Source organism: Camelus dromedarius, chromosome 11, assembly GCF_036321535.1.
Source record: "Camelus dromedarius isolate mCamDro1 chromosome 11, mCamDro1.pat, whole genome shotgun sequence".
NCBI lineage: Eukaryota > Metazoa > Chordata > Mammalia > Artiodactyla > Camelidae > Camelus > Camelus dromedarius.
The window spans coordinates 55015674-55037536 of NC_087446.1; the positions used below are offsets into that span (position 1 = coordinate 55015674).

Below are 21863 nucleotides of genomic sequence, written 5' to 3' on the forward strand. Positions count from 1 at the left end.
AGTGGACTCCCAAAGAGGGCAGACTTAGAATGTGGCTTGCTGAGAACCCCAAGGAAGGTACACCTCAATTTCTCCATTTATAAATTTAGGCCATGAAGTGGGCCAGTAAATTACAGCCCTATTAAAAATGAATTCCTTTATTTTTAGCAGTGGTAGCTTACAACTTATCAACCAGAGGCTGGGTGTCAGTTGGAGTATACTCTTCTTGGCAAAAAAAAAAAAAAAAAATCTATAACCGTGACTTATCAAGGTTTAGTTCCTAGCTGTTTTAAATCCTTTTGACAGAAAACCCAGCCCTTCCTCCAGGCAGCCTCATGAAGCCCGCTGATGGTGGCCTAACCCTTAGGCAGGCCTTGTCTTATTGTTTTAAGACATCTGGAGCACCAGATCTTCACTTTCATTTTCCTTTGGTCTCTCCTCCTCTGGCCTCTTTTAAATACAGCCCCATGTTTTCTGCTCGCTCCCCCCAGCGTACTCCGCAAGGCATCTGTCTCTTTATGTTCTTGTGATCTCAGAGCTTCTCTTCCAGAATTAACTTGGAAAGCTGCGCTCTGCTCACTAACTGGGGCAGCAGATGCTGTCTCTAGTCTGGCTCTCAGTTCCTGTCTCTGTCTCTGCTTGACGATCACTTCTGACCACAGCATCTCTACAGGATGACTCTTGACTGATGTCATGTTATTTATCCTTAATAATCTAGTTTTATAGATACATAGTAATATCTAGTTTTATGTTATAGATTATAAATATACATGTATGAACACAGTGCCTGGCCCATAGTAGTCCTCCATAAATCGTCTTAGCAGCAGCAGCAGTTATTATGATAAAGGAGAAACCTAAACCCACACAAAGGGTTTGTGGGGTGATTTGAACATCAGATTCAGTCTGAAATAGATTCTTGGATTCCTATTTCGAGAAACAACCCTCAGCTGAGCTGACTTTGGAAGGCTTTGGAAAACAACTTTAAGGGGTAATAAAGCCAATGATAGATCATTATCAGTGAACGGTATAATTGGTACTTGAATTAAAGTGTGACTTTTAATCCCAAGGCTCCCCATTCTACTTGTACAGGACTATTGTCCTGTTCCCACCTGCCTGTTACCCAGGTCTCCTTCCAGGGTGGAAACACCAGTGTGTGAGTCAGTAGACCTGGGCCATCTCTTGATTGAAAATCTAAGTCATTTTGACCTGACTGTTGTAGAGCTGGGCCATGATTCCCTCTTCATAAAAACCGCTGCTTTGCAGACCAAGTTTTTTTATGGGCCACTTCAGTGGATTTGCTGCTCTCTTTGTCTTCTCCTCTTCCCTCTCCCAGTTTGATTATAGGCTTTTGCCAAAGCTGCCAAAAACAGGAGTGCGAGCAACCACGGAACTCACGTGGGACCTGTAAGATTGCACAAAGCTCTCAACTCCCTTTATAAGAGTTGTCCCTTCCCTCAAGCACCCACCCAGCTCAGCTGGGCCGACACTGTCCTCCCTCTTAGCATCTTTGGTAGATGCTCTGAATGTGTCAGGGCAGCCAGGACTCCCTGAAGATTGGAGAGTACAGTGCATCTGTTAGCTCTAGCCTTTTGCATAAGAGATGCTTTGACTTAGAGCCTTCTTGTGGCTTAGGAACGACCAAACCCACATTCTGACCCTTTTTATTTGCTAACTCAAGACCTGGATGCCTGTCATTCATGGTTTCCCTTTTGCTTCAGAGGACTCGACTCGAAGAACAGTTCACGCAAACTGTGCTAAAGGGTCAGTTGTAGGAAAAGACCCTTTTAAAGTGTTCTTTGATCTGGAACTTGCCAGATTGAACTTGACATTGAAATATTCTGTGTAGAAATTCATATGTCTTAACACTGTTTTCACTTTGTGTTTATCTGGGCACAAAAATGAACTTTTAAGTGACTTTGTCTGAAGTTTCGTCTTCTGCGTGCTTTGACCATGTGCCACAGGATCAACATGCCCCAGGGATAGGGTGGCCATCAGGAAGCAGATGTCTCAGGGTTTTCGTAAAGTAGTGCTTAGCGGTGTAAGTGAAACCTCACTGCCCATCCCTTTTTGTTTCCATCATCATTTAAACGGCTCCCAAAGCACTACTTCTCTTCTGTTTGGCATTTTACCCTCTTAAGAGCTGTCATTTCTTGATTAATTTTCTCTTGGATTTTTTTACTTCTCTGCTTTCATTTCTGTTACCGTCATCTCTCTCTTTACCTGTGGTATCAGAGAAGAAGCAGGGAAATTAGAAGCTCTGCTCCTTCCCACCCCAGTATTCACAAAGAAAGCATTTTCTCTAAATGTGCTCCTTATGAATGTGGTGATTTCTGCTGCAGAGTAAAGGGGGATAGGAAGTGTTTTAGGACTAAATATTCAGGCTCATTGTTTCTTTTAAAATAGTCTAGTTATCAGTCCAGTTGCTTTTGTATTTCTCCTTTTTCCACATTGCTTCTCAGACAGGACAGCTGAAGTTGACCACAGTGGTCCCAAGTGGGACAGCTCTGGGGACTCACAGGCCCACCTCAGATAGCTAGTTTGGTTTTGGTCAGACTTTGTGATATGAATCTGGTTCTGAGTAAATAAATCTGTGGCCCCCAGATCTCTCTCAGATTACTGTTGATCTGAAGAACCTCCAAGCACCATCACTATGAGGACTGAATCTGCAGTAGGAAAGTTGACCTGGTGCAGCTTTACCCCAGGACTTGTGTGGACGAAGCCAGAGTGTGGGGCTGGGGCTGTTCCTTCCCCTGTTGTGAGAACTGCTTGTTAACTGCTATTGAGGCCTGTGCTTATATTAATTTTGCAGGAGAATTAGCTCATGCTGCTTCAAACCAGTGATAATTTCTCAACCTGAGCCATGAACTAGGAAATATAGATTTACTTTGCTTATAACATGGCATCAGCATGGGAAGCTCTTGATCCCAGTAGGCATGGCTGATTTCTTTGGACTTAGCACATAAGCAGCCTTTGTTCATTTGTTCAGGGGAAAGCCGGGCATCAGGAAAGGTGACAGGAAGTTCAGCGATGCCTTGGGACAATAGAATGGAGTAAAATTCCATGGCAGCGGCTACACCTGCTTCTCAAAATTCCTTAAGTGTCCAGCTTCTTCTCTGGTAGCTAGCTGACCTTTCTGTATACTGGGTCCAGCTGTCTTTTCTTGTTCTGTAGTAAATGTATTAACTGCTTCTGCTCAGACTCATCCCAATGCTAGTTAATGTCAGCCTTTTCCACTAGTTCTCGCTGTCCAATTTGCCCCCACGTGGCTTCTGTCGCCCACTCTGTTGTGTAGGAGTCATATGAAGGAGCATTCTGCTCTGTTTTGGATAGTCAGTTTTCATGCCTGTTCTGGTATGTGGTGCTATGAACCCGCAGAGTGAGCGAGACAGCGTATCTGCACGGCCAGGACAGTGGTGTTCTCCATTCTTGCGTGCATCTTACTTTTTTTGACCTGCGTTGCTGGTAGCAGGGGGAGCACTTTTGCTTGGCTGCGTTTACTAGTACGTGGCAGCCACTCCTGGCAAGACTGTGGAGCTTGAGCTTAAGAAAACCGTCGATGGCGTCATCTCCATAAATTGGCATTGATGTCTGCCAGTACGGTTATTCGCAATTATCAACCCTAACAGAAGGAGGCAGAGTCTTGGCTGAGGCCTGTGTACAATCCGGTGCCCAATTACATTTAATATTACTGGGTAACTGTGAGCTTCCCTTCACTTACAGACATTAAATTAAATCACCTTTCTTCTTCCTGTGCCTTCCTCTAATTTTCTCCTAACCATCTGGATGAGACTCTTAGAGGGTAAATTTTTAGATGGCCAAAGTTAGTGTTACTTAGTGATCATTCTTGCTTAAGATTTGTTTCTTTGAGCCCCTTGTGAAGTATAAGCAACTTATACCATTTCCACCTTGAGTTTCTACTTTAAACTTCTTGAAAGCTGAAAGAACTCCACCAAGGAGTTGATCTAAGCCTCAGACTTCAAAGCAAAACACTTCAATTTTTTTTTAAGCTTTCTGGGCTCATGTTTACAGATTTCTTTAGCAGTGACATCTGTTTTCTGGAGAAGAGATGTTAAACCAACTGGTTGTGAGTGTTCAGATCCATCCCCAGAAAGGTGAGGAGCTCCATGTATGATTGGTGTATTAGTTGAACACATCTGGTTGTAAGTGAAAAGATACATCTCATTTAAACCTCACAACAACCCAAATGAGATTGGTACCCTAAATACCTTTTCCTAGATAAGGTTCAGGCAAGAGTGGTTAATATCTGAGTCATTTACTGTGTACTAGGTGTAGTGTTAGATGTTTATATGAATCATGCTTAATCCTCACAGCAGCCCTATGATATTCAACTGTAATTACCCCCATTTTACAGATGAAGGAACTGAGATTCCGAGAGGTTAGGTATATCTCTCAGATCACACACGTAAGTGGTGTAACTTGATTAAGATTAGTGATTATCTACCCAGGCTCACGCTTATGTGGAATTTCAGTCCGATATCCTTGCCTTCAGAAGTAGATTAGAGATAAGATCCCTCCTGAGGCCTGTGTGTCAAGACTCTGTGTCTGCCTCCACACGTCCTGAGGCTCTGGCACCCCAGGAGTGCACAGGGCTTTCTCAGCCATGTCTTAGGGGTAGCTGATGTCTGGGTGTGCCCAGGAGAACCACATGTGGACTCAGTTTTGATCCAAACATCACAAACCCATAACCATATTTTTCTTTGTCTCCCATCACTGATCTCTCCCTGTACGCTTAAGGAATCAGCCTGCAGATTTCAATTTGAACCAGAGGCTTGCATTTATACCCCAAATTCAAGTGGGTTATACTTTTTTTTTAATTTTGTTTTTCATCTAGGACAGAAAAAAAGGTCAGTTGTAGAGAACGGGGCATATATGTGATACAGAGAAGGTACATTTCAATGGAAAGACAAACCATAAATACTGGATTGATAATTAACTATTTCAGTACATGGGCATTTCCAAAGCTCTTGGGAAAATATTCTTGTACTGTCTCACTTATTTTTGGCTTTTTAGCTTCCCAACACTTCTCTTTCCAACCTGGAAGCCTCCTCAGTTCCTGATACTGTTTATTCAGCTGAAATTTACCGAGTACCTTCAGCGGGCTGAGCCATGTAGATACAGCAGTGAACGAGACAGACATAAACAGTTAATTATAACTGTGATAAGTGCTACAGAGGAAAGTACAAGGCGCTATTAGAATGGTCATAGCATGGGATGGAGAACAGTTGTAAAGTCAGGGAAGGTTTTCTGGGGGAATTGATATTTAAGCCAAGACCAGCTGATGAGTAGGAATTAGTCAGGAAGGATGCGGGAATGGAAGGAAGCCTTCCAGGCAGAGGGGACAGCATGTGTGGACACACTAAGGCAAGGAAGAGCCTGGCTCATCTGAGGAGCTGAGAAGCAGAGACAGGAAAGTACTTCCAGGGAGGAAAGAGCCACATGTTGGAGAAGGAACTTGCTTTTTCTTTTTAAAAAGTATTGACTTAAATATAGATGCTTCTGGGAAACTTGCTAACATTGCTGAGCCACTGTTACTGTAATGGTGTCAAAGAGGACATGGCCATGTTTCAAGGGTGGCACTGTGGGGAGGAGCAGGAGCCGTGGCTGAGAGAAAGGCTGGGGGAGGCGGGGAAGGCTGTGGGGTGACTCTGATTCTGGGGGTTCTCTCCCCTCAGGCCTGAAGACCATTGTGGGTGCCCTAATTCAGTCCGTGAAGAAGCTGTCAGATGTGATGATCCTGACAGTGTTCTGCTTGAGTGTTTTTGCCTTGATCGGACTGCAGCTTTTCATGGGAAACCTGCGAAACAAGTGTGTGGTGTGGCCCATAAACTTCAACGAGAGCTATCTTGAGAACGGCACCAAAGGCTTTGACTGGGAAGAGTACATCAACAATAAAAGTAGGTGGCCCCTTCTCTGCAGGAGCAGGAAGAAAGGTCCGTCTCCTGTTCGCATGGCCAGAAGCCGCTGCTGGGCTTTAAAGAGTGGTTGGGGCTGGGAAGGAAGGCCAGGACGGCTGGGGGTAGCCTTGTGAACTTACTCCCTTTCCTCGAGGTGGATTGTGTTCAGAAGCTCTCAGGCGTCGGCCCTCTCTCCCTCTCCCTCTTTTCCCTCCCTTTAAAAGCAAAAATGAAACTTTATATCTTTTTCACATGTATCCCTCAAGTTTTGCTTTGAAAATCCGGCTTAGAAACTTGATAGAAATCCTTTTTTTCCCCCGGCTAGGTGACCTGAAATGTGTAAGCATTTAGTTCAGAATATACATAATGAGCCTTCTTGATACCACTAAGGCCTTGGTCATCAGTGTGGGCCAGGGAGTCAGGTCATCTCTAAGTCACTGTTTGATCCTGTTCAGTTAAGGAGTTTTTGCAATTTCACTTCAGGAACCAGAGCACCTGGGTCTTACTCTTAGGAACATCTGCTGTAGTGGTACTTCTATAAAACAATGGGGGGAAGTTAGCAGTATCCCTGTTAGTCACTCTTTTTTTTCTTTTTTCTGCTATTATACAATGTTTATTTGTTTTTAGTTAATAGACTTCATTTTTAGAGCAGTGTTAGGCTTACTGAAAAGTTGAGCAGAAAGTACAGAGTTCTCATGTACATCCCCTCTCCTGCCCCACCCTCATACACAATTTCCCCTATTAACTTCCAACATAGTATGGTACATTTGCTACAGTTGATGTGTCAATATTGATAAATTATTTTTAACTAAAGCTCATAGTTACATAGGGTTCACTTTTTGTGTCATACGTTCTATGGGTTTTGACAAATGTGTAATGACCCTCTTGAGGAAATGAAAGCAGTTAAGTAGCCTTAACAAATGTTGCAAAGAGGATTTCAGGGACACATACGGGAAAGGGGAACATGCCCTCTGATTTAAAACAGGACATGATAACCAGTGCTCAGTGAAGATCTTCAATTTATCTTTGGTAAAGAGAAGTTGTAAAGATAAAAGGATAAAGTCGTACAAAAGAGTGAAGATCTCAGAAAACTCCCTTTTAGAGCCCTTTGATTTGAGTACCAGAACATGACATACAGATCTGCAGTGCGAGTGGGACTCAGGTGAAAAGAACATTGCATTGAAGTCTGTGTGTAGCACTTTTCATTTTTAAATATATATGGGAAAATAATTAATGGGGAAGAATCCTGACCAGATTTCACTGCTGTCAGAAAAGATTTATATGAGCTAAAATCAATAACTGTTTCTGCTGGGTTAGTTAGGAACAGTATAACCTTATTCTCTCATTCACTTAAATCTACCTTATTCATTTCCTGCCTCTTCAAACTTTTCTAGCAAATTTTTACATAGTTCCTGGCATGCTGGAACCTTTACTCTGTGGGAACAGTTCCGATGCTGGGTAAGTAGCTCACCTAATTTTATTCTCCTGTCTTAAAATAATGTGTCAGACAAAAGTAGGCAAGAGTTTCACTTTTCTTTGTGCTCCTGTAGTAAACCCCAAGTGGGTCTGACATATTGGTTGACTCAGAGTTTCTTTCTATTTTTCTGTTTGTCCATCCAAAGTTGACATTTCACTAGTAGCCGAAGGTGCCTATAGTCTCAAGTCAAATCAAAGATGTAAAAGGCTAAAATTAGAATCTATAACACCAGCTGCCTTGCCTGTCTCTTGTAGACTCCCCTCATTCTATCATAACACAATTAATAAAATAGAGAGTAAGGACTGCCTTCACGATAGCTTAGCACCCAAGGTTGACCCAAGATGGACTAGGCCTCGCCGCATGGGGAAGGGAAAAGAGTTGCAGCATAATGTCTTTTCCCATTTTTTTTTATTGTGGCAAAATACACATAACATAAAATTCACTCTCTTAACCATTTTGATGTGTACAGTTTGACCATTTTTAAATGTACTGTTCAGTGGAGTTAAGTACATTCACATTGTTGTACAGCCATGGTCACCATCCATCTGCAGAATTCTTCCTAATGGGCACTGAAACTCTGTCCCCATTAAACAATAACTCCTCATTCTCCTCTCCCCCCAGCTCCTGACAGCCATCATTTTACTTTCTGTTTCTATGGTATTGACCACTCTAAGTACGTAATATAAGTGGAATCATACAGTAATTGTCGTTTTGTGACTGGTTTACTTCACTTAGCAGAATGTCCTCAAGGTTCATCTATGCTATAGCATGTGTCAGAATTTCCTTCCTTTTTAAGGCTGAGTAATATTCCATTGTATGTATATACCACATTTTGTTTATCCGTTCATCTGTTGATGGACACCTGGTTGTTTCCACATTTTAGCTGTTGCAGACAATGCTGCTATGAACATGAGTGTACAGCAACATAATTTGAGTCTTGATTCCCCCACCTCTAGCTCTAAGACTTTTGGCAAGCCATTTGGCATCCTAGGCCAGGCAAGAGGTTCTCAAGGCTATGAGCCTCAATTTCTTCATCTGAAAATGAATTTAATCATGTTCTCACTTTCTGAAAGGGTTATGTAAGGATCCAGTTGGACAACATACATGAACGTGCTTTATAAACAGAAGACTGTATCAATGCAGGTTGTAGTGTCATTATTTAGAGCATACTTGTCCTCTAAGAATTGGCGTTTTAAGATGACATGACAACTAGAAGTCCATTTAATTATGTATTGAAGTAGATACTAGAAATTACCTTGCAGTAAATATCAGGTGAGTCTTACAGCAGAAGAACTGTAATAACCAAGGTCACTGAAATCCCCAGTATGACACAGGCTGTCACAGTGAGTGTTAAGAGAACAGAGACAATTAAGAGGAACTTCTAGCCATTTGTCATTTAAGATAGTAGCTAAGTTAAATTTGGTTGAATTGCACATTGATATGAATCTAGGACAGTGATTCTCAAGTTTTGGCACACGTAAGAATCATCTGACATTCCCTCTAAAAATGCAGATTCATGGATCTCATATCCAGAGCTTTTATTCCTAGGACTTGGGTAGGACATAGGACTCAACATTTTTAAGGTGCTTCTGATCCTAGGCTGTCCCTAGGGCATCATTTTTTTGAAAAATTGACCCAGCTACTTTGCTTCTTTTCTCCTCTTCTTTTTTATTTTAATTCGTATTTGTTGGCATGCTTCTGTAGATGGTTATTTATTGTCTCCAAGGTCATAGAGATGACTTACAACTAATGACTGGATAGAATTGCATTGAAAAGCCCTGAACTTCCCTTTCTTTCCTCAGGCAATGCCCAGAGGGATACCAGTGTATGAAAGCGGGAAGGAACCCCAACTATGGTTACACAAGCTTTGACACTTTCAGCTGGGCCTTCTTGGCATTGTTTCGCCTTATGACCCAGGACTACTGGGAAAACTTGTATCAATTAGTAAGTAACACCTCTTCTTCAAGTGCTGCCTCTTTTTCTTTGGTGACAGAATTTACATGAGACATAGGGTTGGGGACATTCTGTATAAGAGACCTTTAGTGAGGACATTATACAGAATCCTAGGATGGGATTTCTCAGAGTCAGCTGGTTTACAAAATGAAGTGAATTCTCCCACCTCTTGCCCAGTTTCTTTAACGCTCATCACGTGTAGCTGTAGGGCTCACAGCCCGAGAGCCTCTCGCCTGGCCTGGGAATCTGCTGTCTCTACCTACTTCCTGTCATTTCACCTGACCATCTGCAGTATTTCTCTTTTTGGCTTTTTGGGCTTAGGTCATCTTTTTAAGAAATGTTAATTAAACATATTGTGCAAGGCACTCTGCCAGACATGATAAAGATGAGATTTTTATCCACAAGGATCCTGGAGCCTAAATACGCCAACATTTTGAGATTTGTAACACATTGGGATTTGTTCAAGCAGGTTGTGACAGATTTTTTAAATAAATAAATAAATAAATAAATAAATAAATAATAAGGTTAGTACCATTCTGTTGGGCTACTTTGGTGACTCTGGGCAAGTCATTTAACCTTGCTGGTTGCGATGGAAAAGTTAGTCTAGGTGATTGCTGAGGGTCTTCCAGCCTAGAAATTCTCTGATAATCCGTTGTTTTCCATTTGACCCCAGTTTTGATAATGCCAGTTATTCTGAGAATGAGAAACATGTCCACCTCAGGCATGAAGGAAACTCTTTAAAGGAAGCTTCTTATCCATATCTCCTAGAATTCTTCCTTTCTGTTGTAGAGCCTAGTGTATCCTCAGGTTCAGATCTTTCTCATGAAATATTTGTGGCTGATGCGCCATGAAATATTTGTGGTTGAAAAGAATAAAGATGGAAAGTAAGTAATAGTGGGTTGCATGTACATAACCTAAAACCCCATTGTCCTTTGATGTCTCTCTGCTTGTTGCAAGTGAAAGGAATCCTCCTTCCTTTTCCTTTCCCCCCACTATCCTTTATGTCATATCCCTCTTTAAAAACTCATCCTACTGCAAAAGGACAAGGAAGGATGTCACTCCAGACAGGGACTTTCTGTGAGTTGGACCTGATCCCAGCGATGGAATTTGTCTGTTAATGTTCTTTGAGGACCAGTAGATAAATGAGCTGAGGTCTTGTATTCATTTCTTCATACTTGTTTTAGAACCAACTGACAAAGTCAAATGTAATTCTTAGCCCAGAGCAGTTTTTCCTTTAAAAAAAAAATTAAGCATTTTTCTAGGAAAGGAATATGTATATATATTAGGATATATTAGGAGTATATGGACACAGAAGAGGACTTCTTTGTCACAATAAATGGGGATACTATTGACATTTACTGCGAGTTGAGGGTAAGGGGAGGCCCCTGGGGATGCTAAGTGTTCTGCAGTGTGAAGAAGGACTGTCCTGTTCAAAGTGCAGCAGTGGCCCCACAGAGGAACGTGTTTGCAGCCTGGGTCATTTGATGCAAGCGACTCAGAAAGTGGTCTTTGTCTTCACAGACCTTACGAGCAGCTGGGAAAACGTACATGATCTTCTTCGTCTTGGTCATCTTTGTGGGTTCCTTCTATCTGGTGAACTTGATCTTGGCTGTGGTGGCCATGGCTTACGAAGAGCAGAATCAGGCAACACTGGAGGAGGCAGAGCAGAAAGAGGCTGAATTCAAAGCGATGTTGGAGCAACTGAAGAAGCAGCAGGAAGAGGCACAGGTTGGTGATTCGTTCTTTGCAACGGTCCGTCCTGCCAGATCACCGTGACTGAGGCCCATCTGATTGCCACTCTAATTGATCTGTTTAGGCACACTGTCAAATAGAAGGCATTGATCTGATTAAAGTAACCCAAGTAACTACTGCAGAGGGTCCGTCCAATTATTCCATTTGTCTTAATGGCCAAATTGTTTGTTAATACGATCTTTTGTTGAATTTCTCACCTGTTCACTGTCCAACTGCAGTGATGGCTGGGGAGGAAAAAATGTGGCCAGGGCAATTTAAGTAATACTTCCTGTAAGCATAGCCTTTTTGTTGAGGAAAATATTAGGATCTCCTTCAGAGGTACTCTGTGGTCATGACAAGTATCGAAAAGAAGATACAGGTAAAATATTAAAGTAAAAATTAAAAAAAACAAACTTGTGCTCCTACCACCCTAACACTTTACTTTTTAATCCTTATCCAAATATACATGTATTTTTACATTGTTGGGCCCACAATGTATAGTATATTTTCTTAGCATTGATTTTCAGGGTTGCCCAGAAAGGATTGTTTGGTACTGAGAAGGCAACCAAGTTCTTGTCTGAGATACTCAAGAGAATAAATTTATTCAAGAGAATAAATCCTGAAGTTCTCCCCACACAGTTCTCTGACTGATTACACAGGCTGTGAGCCACAATACAGATTCAACTAGAAAATGCAGGTGGCCAGGCCCTGGCCACAGTCCCCTCTGACGGGCTGCTTTTCTTTCTCCCTTTTTTCCCTCCTTTCCCCGCCTGTGGGAGCTGAAGTGATCTGCACTGTTTGCTTGGCTTGGGGTGGCTCCAGTTAACTGCTTCTGATCTGGTCTGTTGCTGTGGCCCCTTTCCCAGGCGGCGGCGATGGCCACTTCAGCAGGAACTGTCTCAGAGGATGCCATAGAGGAGGAAGGTGAAGAAGGGGCAGGCTCTCCCCGGAGCTCATCTGAAATGTCTAAACTCAGTTCCAAGAGTGCCAAAGAGAGACGTAACAGGAGAAAGAAGAGGAAGCAAAAGGAACTCTCTGAAGGAGAGGAGAAAGGGGATCCTGAGAAGGTATTTAAGTCAGAGTCAGAAGATGGTATGAGGAGGAAGGCCTTCAGGCTGCCAGACAACAGAATTGGGAGGAAATTTTCCATCATGAACCAGGTAAGCTCTGTGCCAGGTCATATAAGCCTAAGAAATTCTGCTTTTCCTAACCTCACTTGATTTTCTTATTCCCCTTTGGTTTTACATTTTCCAGACCCAGCCCTGCATCCTCAAGTTCACCTTTCCATTGTTTTCCTCTGGGAGAAAGTGTTACCAGCGTTTTAGGACTGTCTGTGCTCTAATCCTGCCCTCCCTTCTCTGCTCTAAAGCTGGCCCTAGGATGGCATGGTCAGCTTTGGCAGATTTAACTTCAACAGAAAAGTCTGTGTCACATGAGCAAGCCTTATGTTCTAAAACAGCAGGAAGAAATTTTCTCCTCTTAGCATCTGAACTTCAGAATTGAGATCAAATACCTCTGTTTAAGAGTTGCATGTAATTGTAGATTGAAAGAAAAGTCATGAAACTCTTTAGGTCACCTTATTTGAGGGTGGCAAGTTACAGTAATTAATTATTCTGGATATATACTGTCATGCTGATAAATTAGCCTATGCTAGATTAAAAGCCTCCAGTTTTACCCAGCTTTTTTTTTTTTTAACTTTTTTTTATTGAGTTATAGTAATTTTACAATGTTGTGTCAAATTCTAGTGTAGAGCACAATTTTTCAGTTATATGTGAACATACATACACATTCATTGTCACATTCTCTTTCACTGTGAGCCACCACAAGATCCTGTATATATTTCCCTGTGCTGCACAGTACAATCTTGTGTATCTATTCTACATTTTGAAATCCCCCCATCCCCATGACAACCACAAGTTTGTATTCTATGTCTATGAGTCTGTTTCTGTTTTGTATTTATGTTTTTTGTTTGTTTGTTTGTTTGTTTGTTTTTAGATTCTGCATATGAGCGATCTCATATGATATTTTTCTTTCTCCTTCTGGCTTACTTCACTTAGAATGACATTTTCCAGGAACATCCATGTTGCTGCAAATGGCATTATGTTGTCAGTTTTTATGGCTGAATAATATTCCATTGTATAAATATACCACATCTTCTTTATCCAGTCATCTGTTGATGGACATTTAGGCTGTTTCCATGTCTTGGCTATTGTAAATAGTGCTGCTATGAACATTGGGGTGCAGGTGTCATTTTGAAGTAGGGTTCCTTCTGGATATATGCCCAGGAGCAGAATTCCTAGGTCATATGGTAAGTCTATTCCTAGTCTTTTGAGGAATCTCCATACTGTTTTCCACAGTGGCTGCACCAGACTGCATTCCCACCAGCAGTGTAGAAGAATTCCCTTTTCTCCACAGCCTCTCCAGCATTTGTCATTTGTGGACTTTTGAATGATGGCCATTCTGACTGGTGTGAGGTGATACCTCATCGTAGTTTTGATTTGCATTTCTCTGATGATTAGTGATATTGAGCATTTTTTCATGTGTCTATTAATCATTTGTATTTCTTCCTTGGAGAATTGCTTGTTTAGGTCTTCTGCCCATTTTTGGATTGGGTTTTTTTTTTTTTTCTTATTAAGTCGTATGAGCTATATATATATATATCTGGAGATCAAGCCTTTGTCGGTTTTGTTTGCAAAAATGTTCTCCCATTCCGTAGGTTGTCGTTTTGTTTTACTTATGGTTTCCTTTGCTGTGCAGAAGCTTGTAAGTTTAATTATGTCCCATTTGTTTATTCTTGCTTTTATTTCTATTGCTTGGGTAGACTGCCCTAGAAGAGCATTTTTGAGATGTATGTCAGATAATATTTTGCCTATATGTTCTTCTAGGAAGTTTATTGTATCTTGTCTTACGTTTAAGTCTTTGATCCATTTTGATACCCAGCTTTTTTAAGTGGGGAAACTAAGAGAAAGAGAGGGGAGAGGACTTATGGATACTTAACTGATCATTGTTTTACTATAAATTTCATCACATAAGAGATATTTTTGGATTTCAAAAAATATTACCAAAATCCAATTTTTAGGCCATTTAAAGAAGATTTGTAAAGCATAGAATAGATTATAGTTACCAGTTATGGCAGTGTCTCTTCTTGTTTCCCAGAGATGTTTCATTGTGCTTCTTCTTGCCTAGTTCAATCTTTTGCTAGTCCAGTTCATTTTATCACAGCAAAATCCCTTCTTTCTATTCCTGTTAATCCTGTTTTAGTTCAGACTTTTGTATTATTTTGTTCTACTGAAGTTCCAGTGCAGTTTCACTCTCTCTCGTCTTTCTCTTTCTCCTTAATGTTTTATATTTTGTCTGCAGATCACTTCCTAAAACACATCTCTCATCATTCATCACAGGTGTTTGTGGAATGCCCACCACGTGTCAAGGCTTGTGCTAGGTTCTAGAGATTGAAAGGTGGTTAGAACACTGCCCCTGCCCTAGGGAGCCTACAGTGTAATGGGGCAGCCAGATACATTAAAAAAAAATTATTTGTGTAATAGCATTAATGGTATTATTCCATCATTGAGATATGCTGGGGTGTTTTGGAGGGCACAGATCTATCCCAACCTGGAGGTTCAACAAAGATTTTCTGGGGAAGGTAAATAAAAGATAAACAGGAATTAGGTAGTACATGTATATGTTGGTTAGGGAGCAGTAAGATGGAAGAAAGGACATTCCAGGTTTAGAAGAAAAGTATGTTCCAGTTTGGACATCCCAAGTTTGGTTTGTTGGAAAACCAAGCAGAGAGGTCTTTTAGACACAAAAATAATCAAATGATAGCCCAGGGAAGAGGTCCTGAGCTGAGAGGCAGTGATTGAAACCATGAGACATGATGAGATGACTCAGAGACCCCGTCAGGTGACAGAACAGTGGGCCAGCGATGCCACATGACCACTGATGGGCATTGGAGATGGAGCTCATGAAGAAAAACAAGTGAACGGTCATTAGAGGTGCTCAGAGAAGTGGGTGTTCAGCCAGGCCTGGAGAACACAAAGGTTGGAGAAAGTAGGGGAGTGATCAACGGGTTGAAGCTTAACAGAGACACTTCATGAGATCAGAATTGGAAATGTCCATTGGATTTGGCAGCAGAAGTCACTGACAGCGTTAAAGACACATTTTAGCTCAGGGCAAGGATGGATGCCATATTGAGTGGGAAGTGGAGACTTCTCATTCAAACTTCTTTAAAGAATATGGGTGAAAACAAGCATTTTTATAGTCTCTTGAGGGGGAGATGGAAGTGGAAAATGGAGTAGAATAGAAAAGAAAATAGAGCACAGTCTTGGGAGATGTGAAAATAGATGTAGTCTCTAACAGAAAACGGGCACCTTGTCCCCCAAAACATGAGAGCAGTGGGGTCAGGTGTGTGTGGGTAAGTTTGTAGTGGGGAGTAGGAAGTTGAGGAAGATGACACCTGACAGCTTCTCGTTTTCAATAACATAGGAAATTAAAAATCTCATCGAAGAGTACAAGAGGTTGAATTGGGAGATTTAAGAAACTATTGACAGTTTAGAATAGTTATTAAGAAGAACGGGAGAGGGAATTGCCCTAGAGAATTCCCTGTTTGCTAGTGAAGTCCCAACCCTTCAGCACGGAATTCATAGCACTGGCCCTTTCCCGGACACAGCCTACCTTGTCAGTCTCCAGTCACGGTCACTGTGCCCCATCAGGCACCCTGTACTCACACCAGAATGAGCTACGAGATGCTTCTCATTATGATGTTTGTTTTAGACCCTCTGTTTTGCTCCAGAAACAGCTTCTCTATGATGACCTGTTTCTTCCCATCTCTGAATATCCACATTATGCTTATTCTTCACATCCTTCTCTCAAGAAACCTTCCCTCTCCCTCCCCCATCCTGCACCCAATTGGAGATTATCATTTCATCTTTCCATTATGTTTTATACATACCTCTTTATGTTTTGCCTTTTTTTTTTTTTTAATGGAGGTGCTGGGGATTGAACCCAGGACCTCATGCGTGCTAAGCACATGCTCTACCACTGAGCCATGCCCTCCCATTATGTGTTGCTTTTTTCTCTATGTGATTTTATGTTTAATAATGTTCATATCCTCTCCTTTCTTAGATAAAGTCCTAAAGTCCAGGCCTGCTTCTACGCACATTCGGATATTTGTTGGGAAAATGAATGGAGGACTTTTATAAATCTGATTTAACCCCTACTGGGAGTTCTTTATGGCCTGGAAGCATCTTTGTCTCACCTTCAGCTCATCTTTCTCCTAGTTCAGCCTCTTTTGGGGAAAAGTGTGATTGTAGCTTTGTTGTAATCGAACCCCCGTGTTGAGAGCCGTGGCTGAGCTAGTTAATGCATCCGTTAGTGCCGTTAGCACCTTGGTGTTCAGTGGTCTCTGATTAATCTGTAGGCTTCAGCGCAGAGTTACTCTGATTGCTCCCTAGTTCAAAAAATAAAGCTAGTCTTTTGAGATGTCCTCCTTTGCATGAAAATGTTCACTTCCTCTAATTTCCCCATTTGAAAAAACCTGTGGATTCCTAGAGGCCATGGCTGACTGCCAAGACTTGCTTAGAAGCCCCACGCTGTAGTCATATTCTTTGTCCTAGGACTCTCCTGCAGTTTCTCTAATTTTTTCTGGAAGAATAGTTGAGGAAACTGAGGCCTAGAGAGATTGACTAATTTATCTAAGGTTATACAGCTAGTAGGTGTTGGAGTCGAGATTTGAATCAGGTCCTTCTGCCTGCAAACCTTGTACTGCAGTCTAGAGCCATGCCCTCCCCACTCATCTCCACGCGTACACGGTCATCTGTTACATGGCTTAACAGTGGATGTGGCTTCAGTTTTCCCACCACACAGTTCAAGTGTATGTCCGTTCCCTGTACCGCAGATCTGCTGGGATCCTCTTGAGATGGCTGCCCAACCTAGCTCCTGCCCACTTCTCTCTAAAATTACTACTGTGTTTTTAGGGTTTAGGTGAGTTTATAAATGTTAGATTGAATCCATTTTTGCAAAGTATTTTAATTAATCGGTTGTAACAGTTCTCAAACTTTTTGGTGTTAGGACCCCTTTATAATCTTTAAAAATCATCGAGGACCCCCAAAGAACTTTTTTAAAATGTGCTTTTAATTGATTGTATTAGAAATTATAATTAATTTAAAAATATTTGTTAACTGATTTATTTAAAAATAATGAAAAACTCATTATATGTTTAACATATACATATATAAATCATACATATTTTTATAAAAATTAACTGTTTTCCGAATCGAAAAAAAATTTAGTGGAGAAAGTGGTACTGTTTACATTATTGCAAATCTCTGTAATCTGTGGTCTAATAGGAGATAGCTGAGCTATCATACCTACATTTAGTCTGTTGCAGTATTTTTTGGTTGAATTATTTAAAGAAAATCTAGTTTCATACAGATATAGTTGGAAAAGGGAGGAATATTTAAATAGCCTTTTTCAGATCATTATAAATATCCTTCTTTTATGCTATTCCAAAACTGGATAGTGGTAGATTTTTAAATGATTTGTTGCATCCTGGAATCTAAAAGTGTATCAGTAACTTGGTACTCTGTTACATTAAAATCCTTTGTTGTATTTTGCACCGTAGATCTTGAACTCGTACATGATTTGTAGCATCCTGCATTGATCATTTGGGAAATACTGGGTCACTGAGTTTTATAGATCTTCCAAGTACTAACACACAGTATTTAAAAATCACATACATTATCACTATCAATCGCATCAAAAAAGTTTTTAAATACTGTGAAACTGTCAGGCTCACAGAGTTGACTATATAACTGTAAGAAAATGAGAATGAAGTAGGGAGGGTATAGCTCAGTGGTAGAGTGCTTGTTTAGCATTCATGAGGTCCTGGGTTCAATCCCCAGTACCTCCATTAAAAAAAAAATGAGAGTGATGAAGGCAGATATCATCTTAGTATTATTATGAAATAGTTTTAATCTTGTGATATCCCCCCTCTCCACAAAAGGGTCGAAAGGGCCCCAGGAGTTCCCAGACCACATTTTAAGAACCATTGCTGTGTTGGAAAGAAAAAGTAAAGTGAAGAAAAAGTGAAACATGACATGGAAACAGAACATTTAAATAGTCAATTTATTACATTCTAAACATCCCAGTCATTCTTAAGCCTTATCCCAATACATAGCTGACGTGAATGCCCTGAAATTCCCAGTTAATTTTTCCGTGTAACGTGAGGGCCACTCCTTCAAATCGAGAACACCCCAGAGCTATTCTCCCAAGTAAACACCTAGACCTCAGGTAGTATTTTTAGTTAGCTGTGATTTGACTATCTGAAAAGGACCAGAAGCTTCTGGTTTGTTGACTGGAAAGATTTTGAAAACAAGACCCATCTCATGAACTGGTCTGGATCCCAGGAGTTAATAGAGCCATGGGTCCTAAGTCATCACTGAAACCCTCCAATCCAGGAAAATTGAGATTGAGGAGGGCCTGGGGTGGCCGCCTCCAAGATGTATCTCCTTGAAGAATTGGCTCAGTCAGGATTAGCTACTGGGTACAAGGAGAAATGGGGCAAGTCATCATTCCCCCTTCCACATTCATTGCCGTCAGATCTTTTTGCCAAGAATGGGTCGAAGAATTACAGAATAATAGATAAACTGTTTCCTTTTAGTATGTATTGTCTCAGGATCCTGATTTCCCAAGTGTTTGTGGGTCACTGAATTGGTCATTATCTTCCTTATCACTTTCCTGTCAGTTAAGAATAGTCAGGTATGTTAGATCTCATATAGTGTACAGTATTTCCTACTAGGCTACAGGTTTCTAGAGGGCAGGGACTATGTTGCATGTCTTGTTCACCACTGTATCCGTATCACTTAGCACGCAATAGGTATTTAATGATCATTTGTCAAATAAGAGTCAAACCTCTTTCCTCATGTGAAGGCTTAATGTATCAGGTAGTGTCAGCACCCAGCACTGGCCTAATGAAAATCACAGATTCGGCCCAGGGGAGCTTGCTGTGAGGAGCGAGGCAATTTTTTTATTTTCCGTATTTTATGATGCTTTGACATGTAAGGAGCTTTGCTGACTGGCGAGAGACTGCCCCTCCGAGCGCCAGTTCCTAGAGATAGCCAACAACTTGCTAGGAAGTATGCCTTTCATGTGCAGATCAACCAGTCTAGGACCCTTATCGCCAGCCTCCCTCTATCTGACTCACACACCAAGGCAGTATTTCTCATGCCCTAAATCACTCCAGGGCCAGGACTTACAGGACTGATCTGATAGCCCAGAGCCTGTCTGAAATTATTCAGACTGTCCAGTTCTACACTTGTTCCAATCTGCCTACTCTGCCTCGCCCATTGCTTCCTGAGGAAACCACAGTAAAGGCCCTGGGCCGTGCTTTTCCCTTTGCTCCTTCTGCCTCCTGGCTGACTCCAGTACTGCCCCATGAGGCCCTGTGTAGCACGCTGTGGCACTATAAGTAATAAACTCTTCTTTCAAAGGCACTTGGCTCTGTGTCTGTCACCTTACCACACCTGATGAAAACAAAATCATAGGTACATTCTGAGACACTTACCAATCTTCTGGCCAGCCACTTTGTTTAGAGAAGTGCTTCTCAGTCTCTCTAGTGAAGGACCAGATTCTGTTTTTCCCAATTCTTCATGAACGATACTCTTGTAAAGTATAATTACAATAAATTTCTTGAAAAATTATCATTCTTGGATATTGTCTAAATGCTATTAAAATTTCTAAATGCTTCTATTTTTTTACTATCTCATTGCAAACCAGTAGCAGATCATATACTAGCCTTGATCTGTGAATCACACTTTGAGAACTGGTTCAGGGAAATGAATCAGTGAGGGCACCCAAACATATGTGTAAGGAGAGGAATAGCAGGCAGGAAGCTGGAGGAGGCCCTGATCCCTTTACCAGTCCAACAACATCGAGAAGGAAGTGTAAGAGCTGGCCCTGTGTGCCCTTTTAATACACAGTGACACCATCCACTCATAAATGAGACCCGGGGAACATTCTGGAATCTGACCAATGCAGCTCCTCCTCCCTTGTGCAGAGATGGTGCGGAAGAGCAAAACAAGTCACGGTGATCAGGAAAAGGGTCAGAGATGTGGCATGCCTGCATCCTCTGTTCTCGAGGCCTATATATAGCATATGGTTTGATTTAACAATAACTTTTATAGAAGATGATGTATGATTAATGGTTTTCTTGATGTGGCTCCCAGTGATCACAGTCATTGATTATCTCAGAGATTTGTGAGTTGCTTCAAGCCAAGGCAGGAAAAGACTCTACATAACAAGGGAAATACAGGTGAGGGAATGAAGGATGACAAAACTAGAAATATCCAAAGAAAATGTACCCATCTGGGCATGGGGGCTTTGTACGTCGTAGGGAGAGAGTGGAACTGGGATCATTTTGAATCTAGAACTAGAAGTGGGGTTCTCGGTAACAAAAAGGATGAGAGTAGTAAAGAGGAGCCCTACAGCCATTCCGGGGTTATCAGCAAAAGTATTATTTTAAAAGGTTTATTTAGCACTTTTATTATATACACTGTTTTGGCATAATTCTAGAACTTTCACAGTGGAATCGTTTTACAAAAAGGTTAAGGCCTAAACTCTAAGGCAAAAATCCTATGTAGTTAAAAGTTATCTCCGAAGTTCCTTCAAAATCATAATTGGGCAAACTAAGTATCTCAGGGTAGCAAGGAGGATTGTCCGAGGTCAGCTTGTGAAGTTTCATTCTCTCAGAGCAGTGGTCCTCAAACTGGGATTGCATCCCCTTGGGGCACTTGAAGAATTTCCAAGCACAGTTTTAAGGACCCTGATTTCCAGATCTTTAAGTTACATATTCCTGTGCCTAAGGTTAGCCCTTTGGTCCAAAGTCACACCAGTTCTCCTTTTCCACTTTTCTTTTCATAGTCAACCTTCTCCCACTTTATAAAAGGAAGGCGTACTTCTCTACTATCCCAAATCCTAAGTGGTGTATTGCCCTAAGGTATAAAAATCTTTGAGGGTGCCAGAGAAAGAGACAATTGATTATATTAACATCTACAAAGTTTTCTTTAATCTACGAAACTTAAATCCATTGTAACACTTTTCGAATTTACCTATCACATGCTTCTTTTAAGAGTGAACTATAGAGTTATAATCAGGGACATTTGGGATGTTTTAAGTTCAGGAGCAGGGCAGATGTCCCTGGGATACATACTAATACAATTATTAAAAATGAAACAGGAGGTCATACTTTTTCCAATGAAAATAAGTCTGATTTGGCCAATTGCTTTGACAGTGGGGACTGGCTTTGCTAATTAGATCATGTGGTAGGCATTTTTGTAAATTAAATGAGCTAAACCTGTGGCTTTAAGGTTTTGATGAAAATATCTTTAAATCATGTGATAAGCTAAAAATCATTTTATTAAAAAATTAACTTGGCAATGATATATAGAAATTGACAATATTTTGATTATTCCAGCATTTTCTGTTGAGTTAAATAAGGTTCCTTTAAAGTAAAAGAATAACCCCTGTAAGAGGTACTGATATAATAGTAAATAATAAATAAAGCCTTTTAATATCCCTAGGAATTAGGAAATGGAATATTTCTAACAACTAGGTAACAAACCCGTTGGCAGGTTGAGTGGTTTTCAGTTCTATACTTTCAACAAAATTGAAAGAGGGCTTGATTTTTTTTTTTAACTTTATTGAAGTATAGACAGTTTACAGTGTTCTGTCAGTTTCTGGTAAGGACTTGATTTAATTGTCAGCTGATAGATAATTAAGATAAATTTTGCTGATAGCTTAGTATGTAATTTTGG

General features: G+C 41.0%; 1 protein-coding gene across 6 annotated transcripts in view; it reads left to right on the forward strand.

Annotated features, from left to right (window-relative positions):
- SCN8A (sodium voltage-gated channel alpha subunit 8) overlaps positions 1-21863 on the forward strand; it is a 180078-nt gene that overhangs the window by 93945 nt on the left and 64270 nt on the right. For all 6 annotated transcript variants that reach the window (XM_031462534.2, XM_064490997.1, XM_064490999.1 and 3 more), the window contains 5 exons: positions 5673-5894; positions 7289-7352; positions 9174-9315; positions 10846-11052; positions 11922-12215. In XM_031462534.2, coding sequence (XP_031318394.2) covers positions 5673-5894; positions 7289-7352; positions 9174-9315; positions 10846-11052; positions 11922-12215 — 929 coding nt within the window. The remainder of the gene's footprint in view (positions 1-5672; positions 5895-7288; positions 7353-9173; positions 9316-10845; positions 11053-11921; positions 12216-21863) is intronic.